We start from the raw sequence: 27,416 nt of genomic DNA on the forward strand, positions 1-27,416 counted from the left end.
GTCCTTGTTCTGTGTCCGCCTATGGTAACAGGTTTTGTCATGTCAGTTCTTATCTATCAGAAAAAAGTTGGACTTAACTCTTTTTGCTTATGTAAACAAATAGCAGTCTGCTATTAACACATTTTGCTTACTGCTGTTGATTGCTGGTGTTGATTCAATAAACTGGCTGAAGGACTTTGAGTCAGCTGGTTGCTATAGTCTAGTGTTTAATATATTTATCCTGTATGCATATTGAATAATGAAAACTATAATGTTTATGGGACACTCGGGATGCTTTTGGTGTATTTTAATATCAAGTGCCAAATACCTCAAAGCAGGCCAAACTAGGCCCCAAGTAGATTGATGAGCTGACATCAGTGAAACTGTTGGTGTTATGTGTGAAATTCCATGCACATTTTGGAGAAGAAAGAAACTGTGCAGAAGGCAATAAGGAAATAAATGTTGGAATTTAAGAAATGGGTAATATTTTTTGTGATTAATATTTTACTTGCTATTATTTGTTGCTGAAAGATTACGAGATTTTACAAGGAAGCTACTTGCTTATACCTAGCCATGTTGCCTTGGGAGAGTCTGAACTTAGAGATGGAATTGTAACTGTGGTCGATTCTTCGTGTGGTAGTGAAACAATCTCAGGTGCATGTATATTCCCTAGCTTTGGTTTGTTTTTTTTTCAACCAGATGACGACTCTTATCCTCACTGGTCTGGCAAGCTCTCTTGCTTCAAGACCTTCACAGAAGGCAAAGGCAGGGACTGGGGAGAATAAGGAACTGCCCTCTGTAGGAGAATACCAGGTTCCAGACCAGCTGAGGAACCTGAAGGTGCACAAGTCCATGGGACCTGAGGAGATTCATCTGCGAGTCCCGAGGAAACTGGCGGATGAAGTTGCTAAGCCACTATCCATCATATTTGAGAAGTTGTGGCAGTCCAGTGAAGTGCCTGCTGACTGGAAAAGGGGAACCATAACCCCCATTTTTAAAAACAGGGGAAAAAAGGAATACCTGGGGAACTACAGGGCAGTCAGTCTCACCTCTGTGGCCAGCAGGATCGTGGAGCAGATCCTCCTGGAAACTCTGCTAAGGCACATGGGAAAATAAGGTGGTGATTGGTGATAGCCAAGATGGCTTCACTAAGGGCAAATCGTGTCTGACAAATTTGGTGGCCTTCTATGATGGTGAGGGGAAGGGTGGTAGAACGGGGCCGCTGCTCAGAAGGTGTGCCAGAGTACAGCATCCTGGTAGGATGGGCAAGTGCTTTTGCAGCGCAATACCTGTGGTACCTGTTCAGCAGCAGGGTCCAACACTGGAGGCATCGGTGAGTGGAGAAGTGGCAGCAGTGTACTGCGTATGTGTGAGATGTCGGTGTGATGCTGCCGGGAGTGTGAGGGGAGGGCAACCAAGCGGGTCCCACGCTCAAAGCATGTGACCCGACAGGTCTGCTCTTACCACAGATGTGAGCCTGGTGCCATCTGACTGCGAGTGCCAGTTCACCAGCTCGGGCTGCAGAGCCAGGAATAGAGATTGTGATTCAAGCTAAGCAACTGAAACAGTAAATTACTTTTTCCTTTTCCTTTGTTTTACATTGTTGTGGGCTTGCTTTTTGAGGGCAGTGTCTCTTGGCACGTGCGTTGAAGTGACCAGTGGCTTAATCTAGCTTTGATTTGAGCCAGTAGTGCTTTCTTATGGCTAGAGAAAAAGAGAAATTAAACTCTTCTCTAGTGCACTGAAGGAAGTAAAGAAATGCATGTTATTAATGAAAAACTCTGGTACATGTTTTGAAAAGTAGATGAGCACAGACCATACAGCTCAAATCAACTTCTTCCAGTTCCTGTTTTAGGCAAGTAAAACAATTACTGAGCAAAACAAGTTTGTGTATTCAGGGCAGTTTAATTACAGCCTTAAATAATAAGTTGGGTTGCATTGATGATTGCCAACTCCTGTTGCTATGCTGGGCTGCTGGGTGGTCTTGGACATTGACTGGGTGCATCATGCCTGGATTGTCTGCACGTTTGGGTCTGCAGAGGCAGCCTTGGATCCAGTAAGATGTTTGTGAGACCGTGCTCTTGTGAGATTCAAAGCCCAGTTCTGCAAATCTACAAGTGTTAGGTAGGCAAGGCAAGTATCTAATCATGCAGGCATTTTGCCAGAGCTTTTGAACTCAGAATGTGATTTAATTGTCAGAGAACAAAATTGGTTGTCAGGAGTTGGTGAGTTCCAAGCCTGTCCTACGTGTTTTTCTCAGATTTGTTAATCTCTCTGCCTTAGCCTTCTTGTCTGAAAAATGTGGATAAAAATAAAGAGTTACCGCGTATTGTGAGGTGAGGGCTGTAAGATGGGAAAGTTGCACTGTTGATAAATGCCACCGAAAACTATAGCTAGAAGTGAGCAGAATACTTCCCAGAAGCATAATAGTCTCCTGAGCACAGAATTGCCTTATGAATGCTATGTTATACTATCAGTTTGCAAGTAGGTAGGCAAGTTTTGATGCAGAACTTCTACTGTGCTTTTTGATAGTGTATTTTTTCATTATTTTAATTGTTGTTCATGAGCTATCTGAATTTAAATGAGTTATTTTCCTTCCTAACATACAAATTTCTTTTTCTTTTCTTTTGAAGTGCTTAGAATGTGTGTTGAATTACAGCAACTTGACTACACCAAATTGCCATGAGTCTTGGTACTTCTCTTGCCTCCAATTTTTATCTGGTATTTTGACATTATACAGTGGCTTAAGAGCTCAGTGTCCTATAAAGAAAGGAAGTCCTGTGTACCTTTTAGAGGCAGCAAACAAAAGCACTGAATCTTAATGTCATATTGTTGACTTCAACAGGTGTGAGATGAGTTTTTAGTAAAGTACTCAAACACTGGAAAATGTGTAGAGGTTTTTATACACTGAGTATATATATACCTGTTGTTTTCTCCTGCTTTGGGTGCTTGCTTGGTTTGGGTCTCTTTCTGAGATTTCTTGTGCTGCAATTAAGGATCCATATGTCCAGCAGGGACATCCAGATTTTGAATTCCCTACTCTTAAGTATCTTTTGGGTAGGAGGAGGGTGTTGTTTACCCTTAGGTGACTTACCAGAAGTCACAAAGGAAATTAAAAAGTGAATTCTTAGAATCACAGGTTGGTTGAGGTTGGGAGAGACCTTGGGACATCATCTAGTCCACCTCCCCTGCTCAAACAGGGTCACCTAGTGCCCAGAAGTGGGCACAGTATTCTAGGTGTGACCTTGCCAGTGCTGAATAGAAGGGAAGATCACCATTCATCCTAATATAGTCCAGAATGCCATTTGCCCATTTCACACCCTTAGGCCATGGTGCTGGCTCAATTAAAATTTTCTCATACCCAATCCTTTGCCCTTTTGGGACATCTTTTCCATACTAATTCAGATTCTGTGCTGAGAATTTTGTCAGCTTTCTGCGTACACTCCTGTAGAGCTTTGAAGCTCCACACATGTTCACTGTGCTGCTTTTTATGTCATATGATACATAATGTGCTGCTTTACTGCATGGTTGATAAAGCATGATTGATTCTTGACAGCATTGCTAACACTAATTCAGCATCTTGTCAGAGCTGGTAACTCATACCCAGTCAGTTACCCCCAAAAGGTGACTAGTTTTGGTTAAATGGATGCAGTCACAGTTTGTGACTGTATAACTCACTGTTGATTACCCCTGATGTTCCTGCTTGAGTTAGTTAACCTTTGAGTAAGACTTAACATTGTAAAAGGAGACTTATTTTTGATTATGATGTGTTTTTAAAAGTTAAAATGTTAAGTTTTCACCGCCCTTCAGCTTGAAAACATCCTGTCTGATTTCTGTTCTATTTTCTAGCTTTATTTCTCTGAGATGTTATACAAAGCCTGAGAAATTTCGAACCAAAAGAAAGGCTAGTTTTTGTTTGCTCTTGTTGCAGAACTTCATCAGAAATGGGTCAGACAAGTATATGAATGGATCTCAGAAATTTCAGTAAGCCATCAGTGAGGAAATGGTTTCTAGACTAAGAAATAATGGCAAGATTTCTTGGCTAGATATAATGGTTTAAAGTGGATCCTTCTGTTTATCAAAGCATGGATCAGAAACGACATTTGTAATGCAAAAGCCCTGACAACTGTTAATGAAGAATCATGGTCTTGGATCTGTTATAAGCATCTCTATTTGTTGTTTTCAGCTCCGTTTTCATACTGTTGCTCTTACCTAACATCAAACTACCCTAATGGGACCATTCCAGCACTCTAAGCATAGTCAAAATGAATTCTGCAGAGAGCAGGCAGTTTAAGACAGTGCTTTCTTGGGACTGTGTTGCCTTTATCAATTGGCCCTTGAATCTTAATTTGAAAACAGGATGCATGTATTAGTAAATAGATAAATTGTGCTGAATGTCTTGCTAGAAAGATCTGTCTTAATGAAATTCAAAGGTACAACATTATAAGTCTGATCTGCAGTTTGGACTTAAACTTTTGTATCTTCATCTAGTTTCAAATGCAGAAATACTCAACCAGTAAAATGGCATTAATGGTTTAATAGTCCACGTTAATCAACCACTGTAGTAAATCCTCAAAGCATCCTTCCTTTCACCAAGTATACAAGGTTGGAGTCTGCCTGCCACATGTTTAGAAACCAAAAGCCTGTTGATGCCAGTGAGGCCTGTCCCAATAGATGTGATGAATCAGGAGAAGGTAGGGTTTTGCATTCTGTGCAGGGTCCCGGTCCTCCTTGATGGTAAAACTCGAATAATATCTGCCTGACATCCTAAGGTAAAGGGGAAAGAACAACTATTTTGGTACCTGCTATAAGCAGCATATCGCTACTGCATTAGAAGTTATTTTCTTAAGAGACGGAAGTCTTAGAATTTGCTTATAAATGTAATGTACTTGTCTCAACGTGAAAAATGTCTTCTAAATGTTTTAAACAAGGCTGCTGCTGCTCCTGATAATTGTGCTACATACTATTGCTACAGGTCTTGAATTAATTACTCAAGTCTTCAGTGTCATCTAAAATTACTTATTTGTGTTCAGAAAAAAAAAAGGCACAAGAAAACATGTTGGTCTTGACAGCAACTGTCAGAAAATTATAATTGAAATGATGTATCTTATGAAAAAAGAACAACTTGAATGTGTTTACCAGTCTTTTCTAATTATTATATTCCTGCTATATACAAATTGGAAGGTCATTCTGACCTTCTTTGGAGGTCTTGATGTTGTTATTGACATATTTATTAAATGATTGCATAAACTTAGAGCATTTTCAGCAAATAATGACAATGTGAAAGTATAATTGTGTTCTGACTTCTTACATATTTTTGTTAGGTCACTTTCGTAATGTCTTTTGGAAGAGAAAGTTCAGGCATTTCACCTACCCAACCAAATGCTTGTAGTAATGATGAACAGGAAAAAAAAAATCTTAGGTGGTTTTAAAAATTGCTGAAAATCGGTGTTTTCCTGATTTTGATTACCATTTTGGCAGATATTTTCAGGGTAGGTATATCAGGACTCTTAAATATATAGGATATTCATGACTCAGAGAGTTTTTCTCAGAGATTTGGAATAAACCATTTTACTTAGGCAATATTTCCTCCATTTATTTTCCTGAAACTTAGGTTATATCTACCTACAGAGAAAGGGGAGATTTTGATCAGGAGCTCTCAAGCCTGTGAGCCTGGGGTCCGTTCTCTTCTGTGCGGGCATTCTGCCTGTCCCTTCACCACCCTGGGGCTTGTCCCCAGCTCATGCAACCCTGCTTTCAAGCACCCAGTAGAGGAAGAGGGACCCACACAGAATACACAATGGTTTTGAGAAGCATTTCAAATTATCTGAGAGCTTGTAGCACAAACAGTTATGTAGTTTATTTGCAAAATTAGATGTCAAACTAATGTAGTATTTTACAGACACTGAATCAATATAAGTTGTGGAGTAAGCAAAAATGAATCTTGTTCTGTGTTACTGTTCATTGCCTTCTTTTGGATATACTGCATAATGCCAGCCATGTGAAAACTACTAAGAAACAACTCTGTTGGCATTATATAAAGACTGGAGACAAAACAAATATACCAGAAGGCCTGCTAGGGCAATTATTTTGGTTGTCTAGGCTTGTGCCTAAATACCTGAGTGGTGATGCCTTCCTATGAATGTGTTAAACTCAAATGAAGCTGAATTGTGTGCTCAGAGAATTACGTGACTAAGTTATCCATGGATCAGATCTGGCTCAGATTCCTAGTTGTCATTGACACTAGTAATTCACTATGAATTTTTATTGGTTCAAATATGAAAAGGGGGTGCTTGCGGTCAACTTGGCCACTTACTCAAAATCATTCCTGCAATTCTGTTGTAATTATGATTGCAATAACACTGTATCTAGTCTAACTGTACTGTAACTAGTCTAACTAAAACTGTATCACTATCTAACCAGTCTGTGCTAGGGACTTCTGCAGCAGTTTGGTGTTTAGTCTGTACAATGCTTGCATGATATGGAAGCCCTAACAGGATACAAGTGTATTTTCCTTGTTTTGTATATCTGCCTGTATATATCTCTGTGTGTGTTTGTGAGATGTATGATCTTTCTCTTTTCATACTTGGCTATTGAACCTTTGAATACCAAACTAGGAAGGGTTTCTCTTAGTTACATTTTAAGCTTGCAGTGATAAAAGAAATTCCAGTAATATTTTGATAATTACGTTCACTTAAGAAAGGGAATAAATAATAAACACATAACATGCAATACCATTGTGATATACTGTAATTAATTTGAAAAGTGATAAAAGGGAGATTTAAATAGAAGTCTTTTAATTGATAATCTTCTTATGTTATCTTTAAAGTTACCTAATTTTTCTGAGAGCTTTTAAAGTAACTCGCTTGGATTGATTCCCAATGGAATTTTCCTTCCATACTAGATTATTGTAATTAATTATAAAATTGAGCTTAACCTTTCTAGGTTGTCAATATCTAAGGACAAATGTCACAACTAACAAAGGCTGACTGTCACAAAAGATTAGTACTGAATCTTGGGGGTATTGGGGGGGAGGAGGGGAGCTGTCATTACCTCTTGGGTGCTGTTCATGTTTTGTTTTGGCTTTATAAATGATTACCACTTCTCTTTTCAGCTAGGTAAATATATATGCAATTTGAACAAAAATATTTTAAAAATCCTAAAAAAATAGACAAAGTTATTGATTTACGTGTGCTTAAAAGATTATACCCATGGAGATAAACTGTGGATAGTTTGATATCCCGACCAGTGTATGCAATTTTAAAGCTAGTGAGACCAGAAAAGAACATCATTGTAATTGACAGTGAAAACTTGTTAGATATAAGCTGTGTACAATTCTTGAAATATCTGATACTGTGTAAGGCATTTCCTTATTTTACTCGCCTATCATGAACAAATCCTGTATGTATGCATTCAGGTGCACGCTTCATGGCATGCCCAGTTGCTTGGCTCAGTACAGATTATTTTACCAGTCTGTCTTAAGGATGTTGTAGAATAAGACCCCAAATCCTCATTACTCGTCACTTGCATTTTTAATTTGGGAGAGGGCCTTGTAGAATTTGATTCATTAGAGTAGCTGCTGCAGAATTTGACTATTGTGTGTTCCCAGTGTTGATGCCTGAACGATTCACACAAGCACAAAACCTCCTAACACAGCACTTTTCTCAAGAACCAATTTCAGGGCTGTTTGCAGAATACTACTGCTACTCCACTTTTGCTGAATGCTCATCTTTCTCAATATATCTAGTAGCCTGGAAACCTGACCTTAGTTAAAAAGGAAGAAAGATGAATTGTTGAATAGATGAACAGAGTCTTTAAGTAACGTTTTCATAAGGGCATCCAGGAGTACTGCATGGCCTTATAATACCTCAGCTTGGACCCTTAGAAATATGCAAGAGGGAGTTGATTGCAGCTGTGTAAATTATTCTCCCATAAATTCTATAAGCTTGAAACCTGCCCCTTTTTCACCTGAAGCTTGTGTGAGTTCACGTACTATGCAGTATTGAAAATCCCTACGACTAATTAATTCTACTTCTCCCTATACAGCCCTCTTTATATGTATACCTGTAAAATGGCAACGCATTTCTGAATGTGAAATGGGGTGCTTGGGACTGCATACATGCTACTAGTGCAGCTCCCTAGCTGGGTGAACCTACCATGCGGTTAGGGAAGTCCTCTGAGATCTTTTTGGCTACTGCTCATTAAAAAACAGACAATAACTAGGCGTTTCCTTAAGGAAAATGTTACAATTTGTGAACTTTTGTAAGCATTTGTGTTCTCCAGTCAAAAGACCTAGGAATCACTTCAGATTTGCAACTTGCATCTGCCTGTTCTGTACTAGTGTGGCAGCTTCATTCCTGGTCTGGACAAATGTTGCTCTAGCAGCTCTGTTACATGACTGAAGTGTAACTGGTGTCTGGTTTTCTTTAATCCTTCCTTGACCTTGAAATGGCTGCCTAAAGTTTATAGCCCCCATTTTTAGCCAGGGAATTTATTAGAGACTCTAAATAATCTAATAATAATCTAATTTATTAGACTCTAAATAATCCTTAACAGTTTTTTCCTGTTTTGTATGGGGGGATATAGTCCCTAGAGAAAAGGTGTGAGGGTCTTTAACTTGTTGTCAAATGACTCTGCAAGCTGACATCCAATTTTTTTATTACCATTTCCAAGCAGGATCCTGTCTCAGACAGGAGGTGCTTTTAGCGTTAGCACCTGTGACGCTTTCTCTTGCAGTTAGGGAGAAGCAAGAAGATATTGTCAGAGTTTGGTTGTTGAAGTGCCTCATCCCTGTACACTTGTACAGGGTGCAAAATTTTCCCAGGTTTGCAGACTAGTAGCACACCAAAGCATGCAAGATCATTGAAATGGATGGCGTTAAGTTGGGGAACAGCATCAATTAATCCGTGTTAGCTATGTTAAATAGTGTTCTATTACTTCTGCATTCTTGCTAAGACAAGACTGCTTTCCTCTTCATGCTTTTTTTTGTTTGAGGAAGATTGTGAGATATGCCTAAGAGCAACAGGAGCCCGGATGTTTCATAAAAATATTAGGATGATCTGTATATCAATGTCTTTGTACTTGTCCATCATTTTTCAGGATGCGCCTCTAGTTTCTTGTTGTTTTCTCAGAATGTGAGCTCTTCTTTTTACAGGACTTTGTTTATTTCTGGCACATTTGTGTCTTGATTCCAAAACTGAACCTAGAAATATTACTGTAATTCAAATCACTTGATTAAAGTCAGGTATTTCCAGGGGCAGTAGAGAACACAGAGAGCCTAATTTCTTATGGATTTAAATTCCATGGCTGGATTCTTTGATGTCTAAGTAAGCGTCAAGTCTAGCAGAAGGTTTTTCTGCCCCTGAGGAATTCATAATGCCACTCTCCTTGGTGGAATCTCTAGTATCTAGTAATGGTCAACCTCTCTAACTGCCGATTTTCAGAAGATTTGTAGGAAGTTAGTTTACATGAAACTGTCCAATAGATTCAAGACAAGAGTGAGGAGAATATTCCCTTCCCAAGTGAAACACAACATATTCCTGTAGGAAAATGAACTAATAATCGCATAGTTTATTCATGTTTTGCTGAACTTTGCTACCAGCAAAATGCTGCATTTTTAATAGGTAACATTCTGTAAGAGAGAGAATATTTAAAAGAAGGCAAAATCAAAGTTTAACTTGCTCTCTTCTCCTTCTCTCAGGTATTGCCTCTTGAGTGTAAGATTTTGTTCAATAAGCTATAGACAGTGGCAATGAACAATAAGCCCTGGGTTACGTTTTATCAAAAGTGCTCCTGCTCATCTTTTATGCATTGGAGATGAGCATATTGCAACAATGCTATAGTAGTAGGTGACAGCCACTCCAAAGGAGAGGATTCTTGATTTACTTAATGAATTTCGGTTGGATGACTTAGAGAAAATGACAAGCAAGATATCTGTTGGTGGCTTGTGCTATCAGTAACCAAGTGGTAAGGGTATGTCTGACCCAGAGGAAATGAGATCTCATGGTGAACATGCAAATCTGAAAATTCAAACCTGATTTCACTGTAACTCAGTGTTTCTTGCCTTCCTCGCCTCAAAACTTGGCAGCTGGAACCAGCAAACTCCAATTCTGATTTGAAATGCACTTGTGGCACTGGTGGAGTTGGGTACAGCTGGGCTGATGCCCGCATAGCCATCAGGAGTCTGTGCTGAGGGGAGTCATTTGTCAGAGGTGTTCACCCAGATGCTGGGTTTTCACAGAGCTGAATTGGGTTACAGATTGGGGCGGGGGGCAGAAATCTGCTGGAAAATGTGTCAGCATTTTAATAATAACTTAAAGCCTAATCCCTAGAAAAATCTTGTATTTTAAAATACTAAGCTTCCCATTACAAAATCAAAGAAAATTAGCATTCTGAACTAGTGAAAAGGTCTCCTGCTTTAGAGAGATAAGATTCTCTTGGTATCCAGAAGGGCATGACATTTTTCCCTTGTTTGATTATATTACATATATTAAATATGACCTCAATGTTTAAGGTTGCTCAAGCTGCAAGAGTTCAAAAGATTTCAGATGAGATTTTTTTCAATGTATTTTGTTAAGCCTCTGCAGTAATTGTAAATAGTCATTCTTTTAAAGAACAAATAGTAAGAGGTCAAATAATCCATAGATACATATGACTCTCTATTTCATTAAAAAGGAAAGTTCACAGAAGAAATGTAGCTATGGTTGTCAGGAAGACAGATATTTAAGAAGAATCATTGGTGTATAAGTCAGAAAAGCTTTAATCCAAAGAAAAGTGTATAGAATTGTGAAATATTATTGATAATTCAGAAGATAGTGAGGTATGAGGAATACTCACCTATAGATGTTCATTCTCAGAAGGCAGACTTGATTAAATATAATCAAAGAGACAAGACGAATGACCGTAGTGTTCTTATAGTTAATGAAGGATGATTTTCTATCAGTTTGTAATTTAAGATTGGCAGGTTTATTTTTGAGTTTAAGAATCAAAGAAATAAATTAGCTTAGTCATTCTTTATGTTAACTTCTTGTATTCTGTGTACTTAAAACTGAATTTAGGAAAAGAGCAATAGATTTTCTATTTCTATTAATTTTTGTTAAATTTTATCATCAGTATCTCCATTTTTTTGCAGCTAAGGCTTTACAATTCTCTTGCCTTTCACAATGTTTGATAATTTTTGTTATTGTGTCAAATTCTAATGTCTGGTGTCAGTAGAGGAATGTTAGCTTCTGTTTAAAAATAAATAAATAAAAAATCACGGTCTACACTTTCAGTTTAAGAGGTAACTTGGAAGCAGTAAGTCACACACAAAGAAATAAATCTTTAAAAGCTCAGTCACTGGGTTTAGTATCACTATTTTTCCCTTGGGTGATGAGGCTTGATTCATGAGCTCTGATCTAAACTGACAGTGCAGTTGTCTGGTGCCCTTAGGATGGGAGGGAAACCCTCCATGTTCTTACCGTTGTTAACAGACAGGTAATTTGTAGCAGTAGATTCCAGATGTTGCAGCTCCAGGAAATACCTTAATACCTTTTTTTTTTTTTTTTTTTTTTAATGGCAAGACTCAAATGTTTAAATTTACACAGCATTAACTCTTTTTTCATAGATGTCCTAGCTGGCAGTTCAAGATGGTTTTCTGTACACGAGTCTTCTCACAGTGTTGCTGTGAACTTTGTGACTGCCAAAATTAACTAGTAAAATTCAGCCTTTTCTCTTATTTTGCAGAAAAATGCACATTTCAGTGCGATGTCAAAGTTAGTCCACATGAAGAAATGTTAAAAAACAAACAAACAAAAAAAATAATCAAGTTTCTATTTAACTCATGCAAAATCTGAAACAAATATGTCAAATAAGAGTAACTCAAGATCCATGGGAGACAATCTCTTGGGGAGGGAGCTTGGTCTTTGCATCCAAAGATGCAGGGTACTCCCACCTTCAGGGGCATAAGTTTTCAAACCACCTGTACTCACCGCAAGAGCAGTGGTGAGGTGAATTCCTCCATCCTTGCTGCCCCAAAGAGGTTGGGAAGGAAGAACATTTGGCGATCCACACTAACCTTGAAGAAACTTCATGCTGGAAGGTGTGGGAAGAAAAAAGGGCTGACGAGCTGCCAGCCTGGCTAGGCTGGAACTGCCCAGGCCCCTGCAGCACTGGTGGAGCCCAGTCTGGGCTGAGGGCTGTTGGGCTGAGCTGCATGAGGAGGACAGGGCATTGACTGCACACAGCACGAGCTGTGGTCTGCCGTGCGCCCCTGCTGTGATACTGGAGAAGTCACTTTGTGCCTCTCCACCAGTTTCCCATCACTTTTTGTTCCTTTAAGTGTCAAATGCTGTTTGACAGGGGCTGCCTCGCATGATTTTTTTTCTTCCCAGTAAAACACAATCCAGATCTCAGCTGAGACATTTAAGAGCTGCTGTTATTACAACTAATATATCATTCTTTTATCTTCCATCTTGTTCATCTTTCTTCAAGTTAAAACGTAGGTGCAATAGTGTAAGTTATGGAGCATTGCTAGTGTTTCTTAGCACATTAATGCGAAGAAAGGCACTAAAAGGACCACAAGACAAAAAAGTGTGAATGTGATTTCCCCTTTAATTACACAAATTCTTAATTTTATTTAACTTTCTTTTTAATGGAGTAGAACTGGTTAAAATTTTCCAGTGAGAAATATTTTTTTCCTTAAAATTCTGTGGTTTTGTTTGCAATGCAGGAAACTGATATTACTGGTTAAAAAGAAAACCCCAAGGTTAAGCTTTGGCATAGAAAATACTGAAACTTCTGCAATTTAAAGAGTAATTTTATTTCTATGGTATCAAAAATACAAATCAAAACAAAGTGAGTGTTTTCATTTGGCTGCTTAAACTATTAATTCACAACAAAAATGATGACTCAAAATCTCTTTGAAAAATCTCTTTGAAACTTCTCACAGGAAAAACAAAAATCTTGGTGTTCTTCATTGCTTATGTATATGACAACCACATTGCTTTTCCAAACCACTCTGGTGTTAGTTGGTTAAAAATGTCTTAAATCCCTAGTGACTATATTTGAGGAGTGTGTAATTTGAAGACATGAACTTTTGTGACATGAGGTAATCTAAGATGGACTTTGCAGAAACCTATGCTGGGAATTTGGGTCTGCGTGCAGTATGAGACCTGGGAAACCTGGGGCACAGGAGCGACCATCCTGTGTAGGAATGTGGTCTAGCTGTGTTATACCCTCTGGCCGGCTCCAAAGGGCTCAAAAGGCATTTTTGGTTTATATTTTCATTTGCATAGAGGTGGGGGTTTTTCGTTGTTTTGTTTTTCTTTTCAGAAGTTTAGGAGGGACTGAAATAGAGTATTTTATTTCACGAAGTTGTGTTTTAAAGGAATGCTGTGCTAGTCCCTGGTGAAACCAGAACAAGATACACAGTACGTAGTGTTGAGTGAGGCAGCTGGCTCCTGCTCTGACTGCTGGAGGTATGTCAGGATTAATCCAGTATGTTTGTATTCAATTGTATACAGTTTTAGGTTCCTCACAGCATATTATAGTGGACCGAGCTGTAATTCATATAACTGAAGTTGATGTTAAGTGTCATGCCTATGCAGCTTCTGACTTTTAATGTTTGATTGGCCTGGCTTTTTAGAGGAAAATATCTTAGCTTTACGTAGCAGTAGTTTTCCTGGAGGAAATGGGCTCAGGTAGAGAAAATTCTCCTGTACTTGCACTGACATATACGACATATTGGTGTAAAGGGGCAGAGAAAATTATTTGAAGTCATCTGTGGTCTGAAATATTCAGCAGATAGGTAGTTGTGACTCAGTAGGGGTTTTAAAAATGCTGTAAAATGCACAGACCAGCAAGAATCCATCTCACCCTGGTTATAATGGAAAACTGAAGAAGGGATGCCAAATTCAGTGCTGTGCAGGATGATGGATTCTGTGTGATTAAGGTCTCTGGTAGTACCGTGTCCACAGTAGGATTTCCTTTGTCTTCTTTTCATGTTTGCTTGAGGATTTAATTGTAGGTGAAAACGTTACAGATTACTTATTTGTAGATTAGAAAGGGAAGAGTTTTGTCTTACTATTGTCACTTAAAGCTGTTACTGCAAATAAAAGTGGCAGGATGCAGGAGCAGTGTCAGATCCACAGTGTACAAAGGATAAACACAAGCTTGCTTTCTCCTGGTTTTGTATTAAATCCCCTATGAGATGCTTCAGGAAGGGCAACAAGGGCAAACAGCTGAGCAGTGTTAGTGTTCTGAACCTAGGATCCAAGGCACTAATGGTTCCCAGGGCTGGAAATTCTCTTTTGTTCAAGAAAAGACTATTGACAGCGATTTGTTGACACTGACTTCTTTTGCTCATTTCCTTGTTTCGAGGGAACATTGTCTAGTTAAAGGCTGGAAGACTTATTTATCTTTTTACTGTCCAGTCCTGTTCAATATATTCATCGATGACCTGGATGAAGGGATAGAGTGTACCATCAGCAAGTTTGCTGATGACACAAAACTAGGAGGGGTGGCTGACATGCCAGAAGGCTGTGTTGCTATTCAGCGTGACCTGGACAGGCTGGAGAGTTGGGCAGAGAGAAACCTTATGAAATTCAACAAAGGCAAGTGTAGGGTACTGCACCTGGGGAGGAATAACCCCATGCATTGGCACAGGTTAGGGGCTGACCTCCTGGAGACCTGGGAGTCCTGTGGATGACAGGGTAACCATGAGCCAGCAATGTGCCCTGGTGGCTAAGAACGCCAGTGGCATCCTGGGGTGCATCAAGAAGAGTGTGGCCAGCAGGTTGAGGGAGGTTATCCTCCCCCTCTGCTCTGTCCTGGTGAGACCACATCTAGAGTACTGTGTCCAGTTTGGGGCTCCCTGGATCAAGAAGGACGGGGATCTGCTGGAGAGGGTCCAGCAAATGGCTACGAAGATGATTAGGGGACTGGACCATCTTCCTTATGAGGAAAGGCTGAGGGAATTGGGTCTGTTTAGCCTGGAGAAGAGAAGACTGAGGGAGGGATCTTATCAATGCTTATAAATACTTAAAGGGACGGTGCCAGGAGGTTGGGACCAGCCTTTTCTCAGTGGTCCCCAGTGAATAGAACAAGGGGTAACGGCCATAAACTTGAACATAGGAAGTTCCATCTTAACATGAAGAGGAACTTCTTTCCTTTGAGGGTGGCAGAGCACTGGAACAGGCTGTCCAGGGAGGTAGTAGAGTCTCTGACTCTTGAGATACTCAAAACCCGCCTGGATGCCATCCTGTGCAACATGCTGTAGGTGACCCTGCTCTGGCAGGGGAGTTGGACTAGATGATCTCCAGAGGTCCTTTCAAACCCCTGTTATTCTGATCCAGTGACAAATCCATGACTGTTGGCTTTCTGGTAGGAGAACTCTTTGTACTGCCTCTTAATTTGGTTATTCTTATGCAGGGGACTAGTTTCCAGGTCCTGTAAAAAAGAATCCTTTCTTTCTCTTGCCCAGATACCTTCTCTTGCAGTAAACACTGACCACAAGGAACAAGCTGACCTTTGGACAATTGTAAATCAGTTTCTTCATTCAAACCCGGTTTTCCTTTCCCTTCCTTTTATACAGGTTGATAAAGTATGTGGACAGCCCAAACAACAAGAAGGGAACCTGTCATCAGACAATATAGTACCAGTGAAGGAAGCGACTGAAACGCAGACATTCGTGATGGCTCACGCTAGTCTGAACAATAAAAGAAGGTAACCCTAAGCAACAGTTGCTTTGAAATAAACTGCCTCACAATTTATGTAAATGGTTCCTTGTACCATAGTGTTTAAGCTCGAGCCACAGTTCTGTCACCCGGTGTGCTCTCCAGCCATTGCCATCACTGTCAGACAGATGCGTTTGTGGTATTACATTGCAGGTCTCTCTAAGAGAAGCTTTTTACAGGCCAGACTTGATGTCATTACTTAGCGCCAAGGTGTTCATTATTTCCAGAAACTTTCAATGCAAATGATGAAGGCTTCCCTCAACAAAGTCTGAGTAATTTCCACGGTTGAGTCTAAATTACTTAAAATACAACTGCCGAAGTCCTTAAGGACTTGAGCTTATCCAGGGGCAGAGGTGGGAAGGGGGAAATGGTGAAAAGGAAAGAGTCATTGCCCTCACACAAAGTCAGTCATTTCACAGGGCTGGGCAGGAGTTAATAAAATCCCTTGCAATCTCCTTGATTTGTTACCTAAAAGAGCAAGAGGAGAAGCATTTATGTTTAGGTTTGTGTCCATGTTGGCTTCGGTTCTTCAGCTGCACGCCAGTTGAGACACTAGACAGCTGAATTGCTGCCACTGGCCCTGGCACGAGTATTCCTGCTCCCAGATCTCCTAATCTTTCTTTCACTTTCCCTCGTGTAGTTCCTAGATTGGTTTTCTGTAAATTCTAAGTGGGGCAGTAAGGATGTCTTTGCAAGCCCACTCATGATACGTGAGTAGATGTCAGGGCTAACTGACCATATAATCACGATGACATATTTCTGACTAACGTGTTGTTCTCTGTGACACCAGTATTAATCTGGAACAACTTCAGCAAATTGAGTGGAATTGTGCTGGGCTTGTGCCTCTATCTGAGAACAGTGTCTAATGTGCCCAGCGAGTCCATGTGTATCTCTAAGTTGGACAGGTGGATGACAGACAGTAATATTAAAATTTCTATAGCCTGGATTCTGAAGTTTGAGTTGTGAAGATGAGATTTTTATTAGTTTCTAATTTAATTTTCATCTAACCTTGCATGAATGAATCAAACACTGTTTTAAAAGATAAAAGTAATAGCAGCAAGCCAAGTTTTTGAGTGATAGCAATATTTTTATCCCTTTTGTAATTTAAAACCAAAACATAAGTCTGTGCTCATGCTTGGAGCTAATCAATTTTTACCATGCAAATCAGAGAAAATGGCATTAAGGAAATTAAATTAATAATTTCAGCAGTAATAATCCAAAGAACAGTTGTAGTACAATTAACAAAATACCCTTTTAAAAACACAGACCCCTAGGCCATCTCTGTATAACTCATTGACTTCTCTGGGACTTACACACTGGCAACCAAAAAGGCAGAATTTCCAGCCTATCAACAAGTAGCCTCTTAAACAGGTGCAAATTGGTGCCTTTAATGGCATGACAGCAGTTCTTTCTCACCCGAGGATGTGCTCTCGCCCCTTCCCAACCATTTGGAATTATTTGGATATTGACTTTTTAAAATGTAAGACCTGTAGATGGAAAAGAAAACATACTAAAACTAATATACTCTAAATTAGTCTTCCAAAATTGGTCTGTGCATTGAAAATTAATTTATCAAAAAAATCTAAACTGAGGCCATCCTTACATAATTAGCATAAACCATTACTGAAATAGTGTTGATAGGTATTGTGGAGAGCCTATGCACCAAAAATGAATGATGGAGCCATGCCATAATTAGTAAGAAATGGAGAATATTTTTAAATTTTTCCATAACTTTCTATAAAACACATGGCATGAAGCTTGTACTTTGTTTCTTGGAAACAATTGTGAAATAGTAAATAGAGTGAATACACAGTGATTGGCTACATCACTGTGGTGTTCATCATCTACCATTTAATCACATATGATATCAATAAAAAGCAATTTTAGGTAATAAAATTTTATAATGGATGGGTGAAATCATTCCTGCAGTGGGTTGTGTAAAATGCATTTAGAGTGACAGATAACTGCTACAGGGGATCTAGATTATGAGAGTAATTATGTGAATCTTTTTGGTGCCGTTTCTTCTGGTGATTTAAAAAATGAAGAGCAATAACATCAGCTGTCTGTCAGTTTCGGTACAAGGTCACACAGGGAATCAGCCCGATTGAGTCAGTTGGTCTGTGTAGTAGCCATCCCTCCAAATTATCCTTAATTCAAGGGACGTATGGAACATGACTCCTGCCTTTCAGAATAAGGAAAGAAAAAAAGAAGGAATGAGCCAGCCCTCCCCAAGTAAACAGAAAAGCTGTCCCTCACTCCCTTAATATGTCAGAATATTCCCAAGCTCAAAGTGAAGAACCAGTCTAGTTAGCGCCTCTGTAGGAGAAGACACAATAAAGTGACCTCTCATCTCTTCTGTAGTACCTGCTCAGAGATGCCCTTAAAAACCTAGTGCCAAACAGCTTATACCTACGTATGTATGCTTGCTTCAAAGGTATTACATCTTTGCAAGGCCAGTTACAAAATCAAGCTCCTTTTCCAAAGAGTTTGAGAACCTCTGGTTTCAGGTTTTCAGTAAAGCCAAGGCTGCTCATGCAGTTGAAAAGTGGGACTGTTAAAATGGTGTCTCTTTGTCTGATGTCTTTCTTCTGGGTGTATGTTTTTTGAGTCTGGCTGGAGGCAGTCCTTTTCACCCTCCGCTGTTCTGCACAGTGTGGTCTTGCATGGTCTCTGAATTCATGTAGCAACTGGATCCTCTTTTGTGGTCATTTGAACCCTTTTCTGCTCCTTTTACTCTCATGGGTTCCTGAAGATTTCCGATCTTTCTTTATTTTTCCCTGCATTCCACTCCTGCATATTTTTTGTTCTGCAACACTGTCAGGGAAATCGTGTAAGAAGCTGAAACTTGAACTTCTGATTAATATGAGAAGTGTAGGTTTGATTATTAATTTATTTTTTTTTTTTTTGCATTACACAATCGTATTCAGGGATTAACTGAAACTGGCAGGATTGCTGTTGTAGTCATTTTTTAATGTGGAGGTTGCTATAACATGTAGTAGAGATGACAAGAAAATTGAAACCATATGATGGTACAGGGAATGTACATGGCATGTACAGAATCTCAATCAGTAAACTGGAATGTTATTGCTGAGCTCAGCACAAAGTACTATTCTGGTTGAGGTCCAGACTCCTTGCAAAGTTGAATACCTGCCTCTTAGCATGCCTGCTGCATGTAATATTTCAAACCACTGAATGTAGACTGGTTACAGATCTGTATATAAAAAGGCTATATTTAACAAAGAACTATAACATGATACTAGTCCCTAATTGGAGGAGGCAGGCTTTGAAATGCTATTTTGTTGGGCTTTCTTTGTTAAACTGTGGACTTAGAGATCTGTTATACATCTTAAAATAAATGATTTTGAGGATTTTGGGGGGAATGTTTGAAGTCAATGGCATTGATTTTATTTAAAATTAGCTATATTAGGGTTGGGCATCACATGATACTATTAAAATTTGAATATTAAACTGCTAGTACAAAACAGGTTATTAATGCCAGATGCAAATTAACTTACTATAGAAACAAATAAAACTTTTCTGACTGGCTAAGGCAGAAGTTCCAGCAGGTCCAGATTTTCCCTGTTACAAATTCTTGTTTCCTTTTTTGACTGGCGGTGTTGGAATCACTGCTTCAGTGATGACAGGTGACACTCACCTGATGATCAGTGCAGCTCCAGCCTCCCCTGTGCCCCCCCCTGCCGTTAGCTCCCGGAAAGTATGATGGCAAAGCCACCATTTTCTGGGTGTCCTCAGAGCTGCTGAAGGTGGTGCTTACTCTTTTCTTTAAGATTTAACTGGATTGGCAAGTGTTGTGGAACCTGTTTCCAGGCATGCATTACACCAGCTGCTGCCATTAACTTTATGCATGAGAGTAAGGGTATAAGAAAAAGCAGAATGTGATATCAAACCATGTAAGTGGAAAATTGCATCATGATGTTAATGTTAAATACAATACTTAATGTTAATTACGGGACCTCGGGATATCAGTGCCACAAAATGTATTTGCATGAAATGAACTCCCAGAGTTATTTCCACAGTTTTGCCTCCAATATCACCTTAGACCCTGCCTTTCCTGTTTTGCAGATTTGATTGGTTTTTTAGTGGTGAAATCTGACCAGAACTGAACAGCAAAAAATATCTGTATGCACATTATTTATTAACAGACAGCAAATTGCTTGTAGTACCAGAAAATGAATGCTACTCATTTGTATCCTCTTTCCCATGGTGCTCATTCTAAACTGTTTACCATTGTTTTCTTGTATAGCCTCATATATTTACAGTTCTTCCATTTGGTATCAGTTATAGTTAAGTTAAGTACCACTGAATTTATTTTCAGCTTTTTGCTCTGTGTGCTGCATTTGTAATTGTGCTCTTATTTGAAAATTATTGTGAGAAACAATCCCAGTTGTATTTTTTTTTTTCAGTATTGCGTTGACATTTTTAATTGCATCTGTACTTTGGAAAAATCTCATGACAATTTTCCTCTTTATTTGTTTTCTTATATTATCCTATGCATGTGCTTGATGACCTTTCTTTCAAATAATTTTTACTTTTCTCTTTTGTTTCTCATTTCTTTTCCTCATTTGCCTGAATTCCTGCTTCTCCCCTACTCCCCAACCTCTCCTGATTGATGCTTATTCTCCCCGGGCTATTCCAGTTCTCTGCCTCTGAAAGCTTCAAAGAATGACAAATCAAGAAGTTTGAAAAAAATCTCTCGGTAAGAATGAAAACAAGGTGACATACTTTGTTGTCTCTACACTTAGCTCATCTCCATTGTAAGCTGCTGTTTCAGCTGTAATCCGGGAATTGCCATACTTTTGGTTACTGCTTTTATACTGTAGGGCACTGGGAAACTGTAAATTTTCTATCTAGTGTGTTTAGTTTTATACTGATGAAAAGTAAAACATTTCACTTTTTGAGATCAAGAGTTGGACACAGAATTCTGGCTTTGCTGCAATGCTACTTTGAAATTTCAGAGCCCCACTCTGCTGAAAATGCAAAGGAGCTTAAGCCTCTTGGGGTGAGCTGAGTAAGACAAGCTTTAAACTCTTACAAGGGTGCTCTTTTCCTCCTTCAAAGAAAACTCCATTTTAGAACCTGTAAAATCTTTAGCATCTGCGTCACCTTTTGGAATTGATACTCATAGGCTCTTCTATCAGGTAGGTGATTTCTGTCTGGGCCTAGCTATGCTGTATAAATACTTAGAGCTCATATTTGTAAGTTAGTGGTCAAGAGGTAGAAATACTGATTCCCTTGACATAAGCACCCAAACTCCTGCTTTTTTGTTTGCATAAAATGGCAGCTTTCCTGCATTGTTAGGGTTAGTTAGTTCCTTAGGACCATGTGATGACTAATTTATCTAGAGCAGGATTTCATCACAGAAGGTAAATGGGATGGTTACACTTTTGAGAAACCATGGACAGCTGTGGGGAGGGATGACCACTGCCTAAACCTTGTAGGGGTAGATACCTCGCAGTGGACTTTGAGATTGTTTCAAGCACCTGTCGGTCCCCAAAGAGTAATAAATCCTGACTGTTTGTGCCAAGCGCCATCCGGCTGTATCCCTATGCACCTCTTCGGTGCAGTGTCCCCTTACAGCCTGCCAGGCAGAAACATTATAAACCAGGCCTTCCCAGTGGGTCTGTTGGGGGACTTCTCAGACAAGCAGTTAGCTCTAGCTCAGCTTTTGTGTCCTGTGTTTTGCTCTCAATATCTTTAACATCTTATACCAAACAGGAGCTTCTAAAGCTGTGGAGATAGGGTAATTTCTCATTCTGAAATACTCTCAGTTGTATGCTGAATTAACACTTGTTTTGTTAACTGTTTATTTTTATGGCTACCTCAGCCATGCCTATATTATGGGTATAATCAGATTATAAAAGAGGCAGCGGTTTGCCCACAAGGCATTTTTCCATACTCACATGGTCAGAAATGAGCTGTTTGTACTGAGTAGTAGTTCTGGTTATTCTCCAAAGCAGCAGGCACAGCCTCCTCTTAACAGGTGAGGTGTGAGACATGGTGAAAGAGAAATTTCTTTCTATAATAAAGATGTAACACAGATAGCGATGATGGGGAACAATTGGCCCCACCACATCTCAAGGAGGTAACTTTCTGTAATGTCATTACATGTGTGGGGTACTTATAGCATATTGCAGGTTTTGTGATGGAATGTTAGCTTTAGGAAGCCTTTTCCACCCAGGAGGTGGTTGACAGTGTTCTTAATTCATCTCACACATGCAGGAAATGGAAAAATATTCACTTCCAATAACAGAGAAGCCTGCTCCTTTAATGATAATGTTTTCTCATGATTTTTTTTAAGCTGTTTATACAGAGATAGTAGGTGCAGACTTTTTTCAAATTTTGTGTGACGTGTTAAGGTAATTTGGTGAAGTCACCCTTTGTATGTAGTTGTATTAACACTGGACTAAGAAAGACTGGGTGATACATAGGAGTAGAAATACACTATAAATGGAAATTAATCAGCTTGGATGACTTTATTTCTGTAAGGGTTCTAAACTCTTAATCTTGTGGAGGGTTAAGTTGACAGGGGGCTTAAACCGTGTGTACTGTTCTGTTGTTAAATGTGTTCTTCCTACATTACAGAGAGTTCATCAATTACATGAAACGATCCCGAACCTTTCATGCCTCTATAGCAGAAAGACTGTGTGATGGAGACCTGGTGATGAGAGACAGCTCAACCTGCTGGAATGGAGAGGATGTTGTAGAAAGGTAAAGTTACCAGTGAAAATTTTCCCTAATGGTGAAAAAGGTGACTTCATATCCTTCTAATGGCTCAGAAGCATTCTGAGACGCTTGTCATCATAAGTTTCTCCTTCTTAGTGAACTTGATGCTTAATTGAGGAAAGGGGTTTGCTAAAACAAAAGGTTGTTAATGCTAAGTTTTAGGTATCTGTATTAAATATAGCGGAATGCTTTCTTGAAGGGCTGCTTTGGAGAGTCCCTTTCCTTTGCTACGGGGAGACAGCTCTTTGTCTGTAGAGAGATCTTACCCTCTAAAGCGCAGTTAGCAAGCAGTACCTCTATGAATGACTGGAGGTCCCTTCCAGTCTGCCGTTTATAGGCTTGTTATTGCAGAGCTGAACGTCATGTTTGGCCATAATTAGAAAATGCGTAGCCCTTCCTGCAAAGGTGTCAGAAAAATACAGTGACCGGGCCACTATGTTTTTAAAGGATTTTCCTGCCATTTCTTGTCAGAATTTCTGACATAGTGCTTTGATTAACAACTGTTTTTAGAATTGCCCAGCATCTTTACCAGAACATGTTCTGCAGGAATTCTTATAAAGTAACAATTAATAAATACACTCTTCCATGTTGGTAGAGCAACTAGAAACTCTGTAGGGTGAAAAGATCTTTCTGCTTTGTCAGCTAATTTTTTTCCCTCTGTACTTTACCACAGTCTTTCCCATCACCTTTTAGAATCCAAACTGGAAAATACACTTGCAGTCTCCAGGAGCTAAACTTCTTGCTGTTGTTTCTCTTGCTCTGTATTACATGAGGCAACATTGCCCTAAGAGAAAAAGAGGTATTCGAATACAACCATATCTGTTACTATCACGGTCAAAGTATACATCAGTTTTTGCAGTGAGAACTGGGTGGCACTGTGCCAGTGAACGTTTTCCAAAAATGTCTTTTTGTCGAAACAGAGACGTTCCATGGGATTGTGTTGGCTTTCATGATGTTTCTTTTTGAAGTGTATTTTGTGGTCTGTAGCAGTTTTAAAAGATAAAGTTCTAGCATTCTGTTTTCTCTCTTTAAAACAATTTTCATGATTGAAAATTGTTTTGTAGGAACTTATGGAATAATTCCAATGTGGAACAGAGAGAGATGTTACAATTATAGGCTGTCCCATTAAAGGGAGTTCTGACTCCCACACAGCTCTGCTTAGATTTCTCATGTGTAAATAAGTTCAGCTTAATTACATCTGAGATATTCAGAGATAAATACATGTCTAACACATTCAAAGATAACTTTAAAGTTTAATATTTCATTGTATGTTGGCATTACAAATTAATTGTAGACGCATATACTTGATTTTGGCAACAATGCAATATTCTAAATGTTAATGCATAGGGATTGTAATACTGATTGAAAAGTAAAGGAGAGGAAGTGGGGAGAATATCAGCAAAGCTAAGGAAATAATTTTTTATATCAAATCTCTGAACAAAAATTTAGATCAGAATTTATGTTTAATTTTTATCCTATTTTGTTGTGTGGTTTTGTTTTGTTTTGTTTTAAATTAGTGCTAATTAAATTGCTGATATACATGTTTTAGAAAGGCATGAAGGGGAAAGCTGTTGGTTTTGTCCTTTGCCAGTCTCCAACTTTACCAGAGCTGGAAACATGCAGAAAAAGTTTCAGGTTTGAAAAGGGTATGAAGCTGGGAAAAGTAGCAGGGAAAAGACTAACAAGACCCCTCATATTATGAGTTTAAAAGCAAAAACAAAGGGGAAAAAAACCCCAATCTGCACCCCAACAATGATATCAACTAAAAAAAAACCAAACCACCACCAAACCCTGAAATATATATTTCTAGTTAACATATTAAGTGGGAAAATTAGAAAATAAAAGTTTAAATTTACATGTTTAATCAGACAGTATGTATGTATATATTTATCAGTTCTGTCACAGTATTGAATACCTTAAAAGGAGGAGACTTTCAGGGCAGCCTGTACTGCCAGCAGTGCTACACAGCAGCACAATCATGGTGCCTGCTTGCTGACAAATTTTATTCCTTTCATCAGCTGTTTTATAGGTTGGACTTGTCACTAGTTCTCCCCACGTGAGAAATAAACCTGTCCTGGTGATGCCTGAAGATGCATTTCTCTTTGCTCTTTCTTCTTTCCCAGGAGACCAGAGGATTAAATATCAGCAGTAGTAAACCACTCTGAACTCAAAAAAGAGCGTTATTCTTAACTCTGTATCAGAAAATAGATCACCCCAATTAATCTGGTGGATCTCTTGTGAACTTGAGTTTAAGGTTACTCAGGCTGCGAAACTGGCAAAAGCTGCAGTTCCCGTTTCCTTGATGCTGCTTGCATTTCATAATGCTGTTTGAAAGCTGAGTGATACTTGTGCTGCATGCTAACTGGCATTCGAGCTCTTTAGGAAAAACAAACTCAACCTTTAAAAACCATTTGCCACACAAACGCAGCCTGAAACAATATGAAATTATTACTCACAAATGGGGACTGTGCATTTAGTTAGTAGAGAGAGCACTTGTGTATGTCACAGGATCTGATAAACAGGATTCTCATTGCACTTTTTTATTTTATTATAATTCTTTAGATTGTGTTTTATCATGTTTAAATCAATGCACTAGCAGGCAAAAAAAACCCCTTTGAGCTGCCAGTAAATACACCATAAAAAGAGCCAGGTTGTTTCCACCATTTTGAGAATAAGCTTCTGGCCAGCTCTTCAGATAAACAACAAAACACGGCTCCTCCAGTGTCAGTTCAGGGCTTCTGAAGAGATGAGAAATACTTGCCTTGGGAGTACTAGCTTTCTCTTAAATACTGTTTTGAGCGACTTGTTCCTGGAACAAGACTTCATATAAGAAATGGTCTGTGAGGCTAATAAAGGGTCTGAGAATACAAAGAATGCTCAGAGAAGATGAGGCTAGAGCAGAAAAACTGGAAAAATATTTTGCAAAGTAAAGCAAGCTTGGAGAAATTTCTGTGCTGGAACCTTTCTTTCCTGGCAATGTGTCAGATAATTATCTCAATACCATGTCAGTAGAAGAGATCACAGACGTTGACAACATGAACCATTATGCACTGCCAGGACCAGACACCATTCACCTAAGAACTCTAGAAGGACTAAAGGTTTAAATGGTTGAATTATTCATTGTGATACTGTGTCTTCTTTAAGACTACTCCAATAGTAGCTGATGGAAAGATGTGAAGTGTGAAGACATTATTGTATTTTTAGTGAAATAAGGATTTAAGAAAGGTGTGGCTGGTAAACTTGGTATGTAACAGTAAAATCTATAGAAACTATAAGCAGATGAACATGATATTTAGGGAAAAGAATCAACATGTTGAAAGTTTTTGAGAGGGAGATAGCAAGCATGTAGACAGGGTAGATTGCTATAGTCATCTTGGGTTTCTGATAGATACTTAATTAGCTCCTTCACACAAGGGTGGTAGAGATGAAAATAAGGGTAGGTTATAATGGTGATAAATCGGAGCAGAAAGAGGTCACTGGTGGCAGCATATGGGGATTTGTGCTAGAACCTGTGCTGCTCATCTGTCATAAAAGACCTGTGAAGGGAAGTGAATACTGAGGTGGCAGTGTGTGCTGATAGTTATCCTGGATAGAAAAGACAAAGGTCAAGTGGTTAATGGTGGGAGGAACGTGTGACGTCGAATGACTAGGGAATAAAAAGGCATATGAAATTCAACATGGGCAAATGTAAAATGATTCGTATAAGAAGTACAATCCAAGTATTATGTACAGAATGGTGTGCACTGAGGTGGCTTTCACTGGTCCAGGTATGTGGCGTCTGCAGTTGTGCTGTCCCCTAGGCTCAGAATGATAGACCACAACCATAAATGTGCGAAGGAAGCAACGAGGAGGATCAAGGGCGTGAAATGGATCCTGTATGTGGAATGGCAGATACTTGAGCCTGACACAGAAAAGATAGAAGGGGAACATGATAGTGGCCTTTAAAAATCATGTGTGCTGTGGAGATGCTGAATAGGGCTTTGTTGTTCACTGTCTCTTTCATTACAAGAACAAGGGGCGGCACCTTAAATTAATAAGTGACTGCTTGAAAGCAGGAGTAGATATTCCTTTGCTAAACTTTTGGTTAAACTGTGAAACTTCTTGACTCAGGATGTTTGTGTGTTTAAAAAAATGAATGAATTCATGAGCAAATTCAGCTCATAGGAGAGCAAGTTGTAAACTGACTATATGAGCAGATACGAAGCATCCAGGTGCCACATCCAAGTCTGTTTCTCTAACAGCTGAGGCACAAGGTTAGACAAAAGACTTCCTCTGGTCACCCTTAGGCAGCTGCTCCTATGGACTTTTTTTCTGTAGGCGCTAAAGTGCAGGCACCTTCCTCTCCTCAGAAATACCTCTTCAACTAAGCTAAATGCTGGCATTGAATCACTTTCTCTATTCTCCCTGGCCACGGTAGCTAAACAGGATTTGCGATCTCAGGTCTCAGCCTCATAAATTGCTATTTATACTAATAAATTGTACTAAATCGTACAGTCTAGCACCCAAAGACTTTCCCAAAAGCTCATTTTGAGATTTTCTTTTGATGTCACATTTGCATCTTTGCACAAAACATGGATTCCCACTTAGAACCCCTTTTTATGAAGTTTGGCTTTTTGTGAAGTCTTAGCTGCAGTAGAGTAGTCTTATCAGAGACAGCTCTTTCTGCTGCTAGAGAAGGGAAAAGGAGATGGGGTCTCACTGGCAGGTTTTTGGGGTGTGCCTGTATACAACAGATGAGTAATCCTGATTTGGAAATAGCACTTTAAGGGAACAGAGGGCTGTGAGTACTGCATTAAAGTTAGATAATAATTCAGTCTTTCCATCTCTGCCTGCCTACTTATCTCTTGAAGTTTCTATTTCAAGAGACATGAAACAATGATGAATAATAAATAGACAAGCAGTAATCTGTGTATAGAAGAATTAAAACATTGTGAGTGTAGCTGGTGTTCATTATAGCCAACTCTAGGTGCTGCATACACT

The 27,416-nt window shown here is 39.2% G+C and overlaps 1 protein-coding gene across 1 annotated transcript in view; it reads left to right on the plus strand.

The window, feature by feature from the left end:
- Positions 1 to 27,416, plus strand: part of LOC104282674 (glypican-5-like) — a 356,326-nt gene that overhangs the window by 90,336 nt on the left and 238,574 nt on the right. The window contains exons 3-5 of the mRNA XM_009880790.1: positions 15,551 to 15,681; positions 20,350 to 20,409; positions 22,296 to 22,421. Of these exons, the coding sequence (XP_009879092.1) occupies positions 15,551 to 15,681; positions 20,350 to 20,409; positions 22,296 to 22,421 (317 nt within the window). The remainder of the gene's footprint in view (positions 1 to 15,550; positions 15,682 to 20,349; positions 20,410 to 22,295; positions 22,422 to 27,416) is intronic.

The sequence above is a fragment of the Charadrius vociferus genome, unplaced genomic scaffold (assembly GCF_000708025.1).
Source record: "Charadrius vociferus isolate BGI_N301 unplaced genomic scaffold, ASM70802v2 scaffold643, whole genome shotgun sequence".
NCBI classification, from domain to species: Eukaryota; Metazoa; Chordata; class Aves; order Charadriiformes; family Charadriidae; genus Charadrius; species Charadrius vociferus.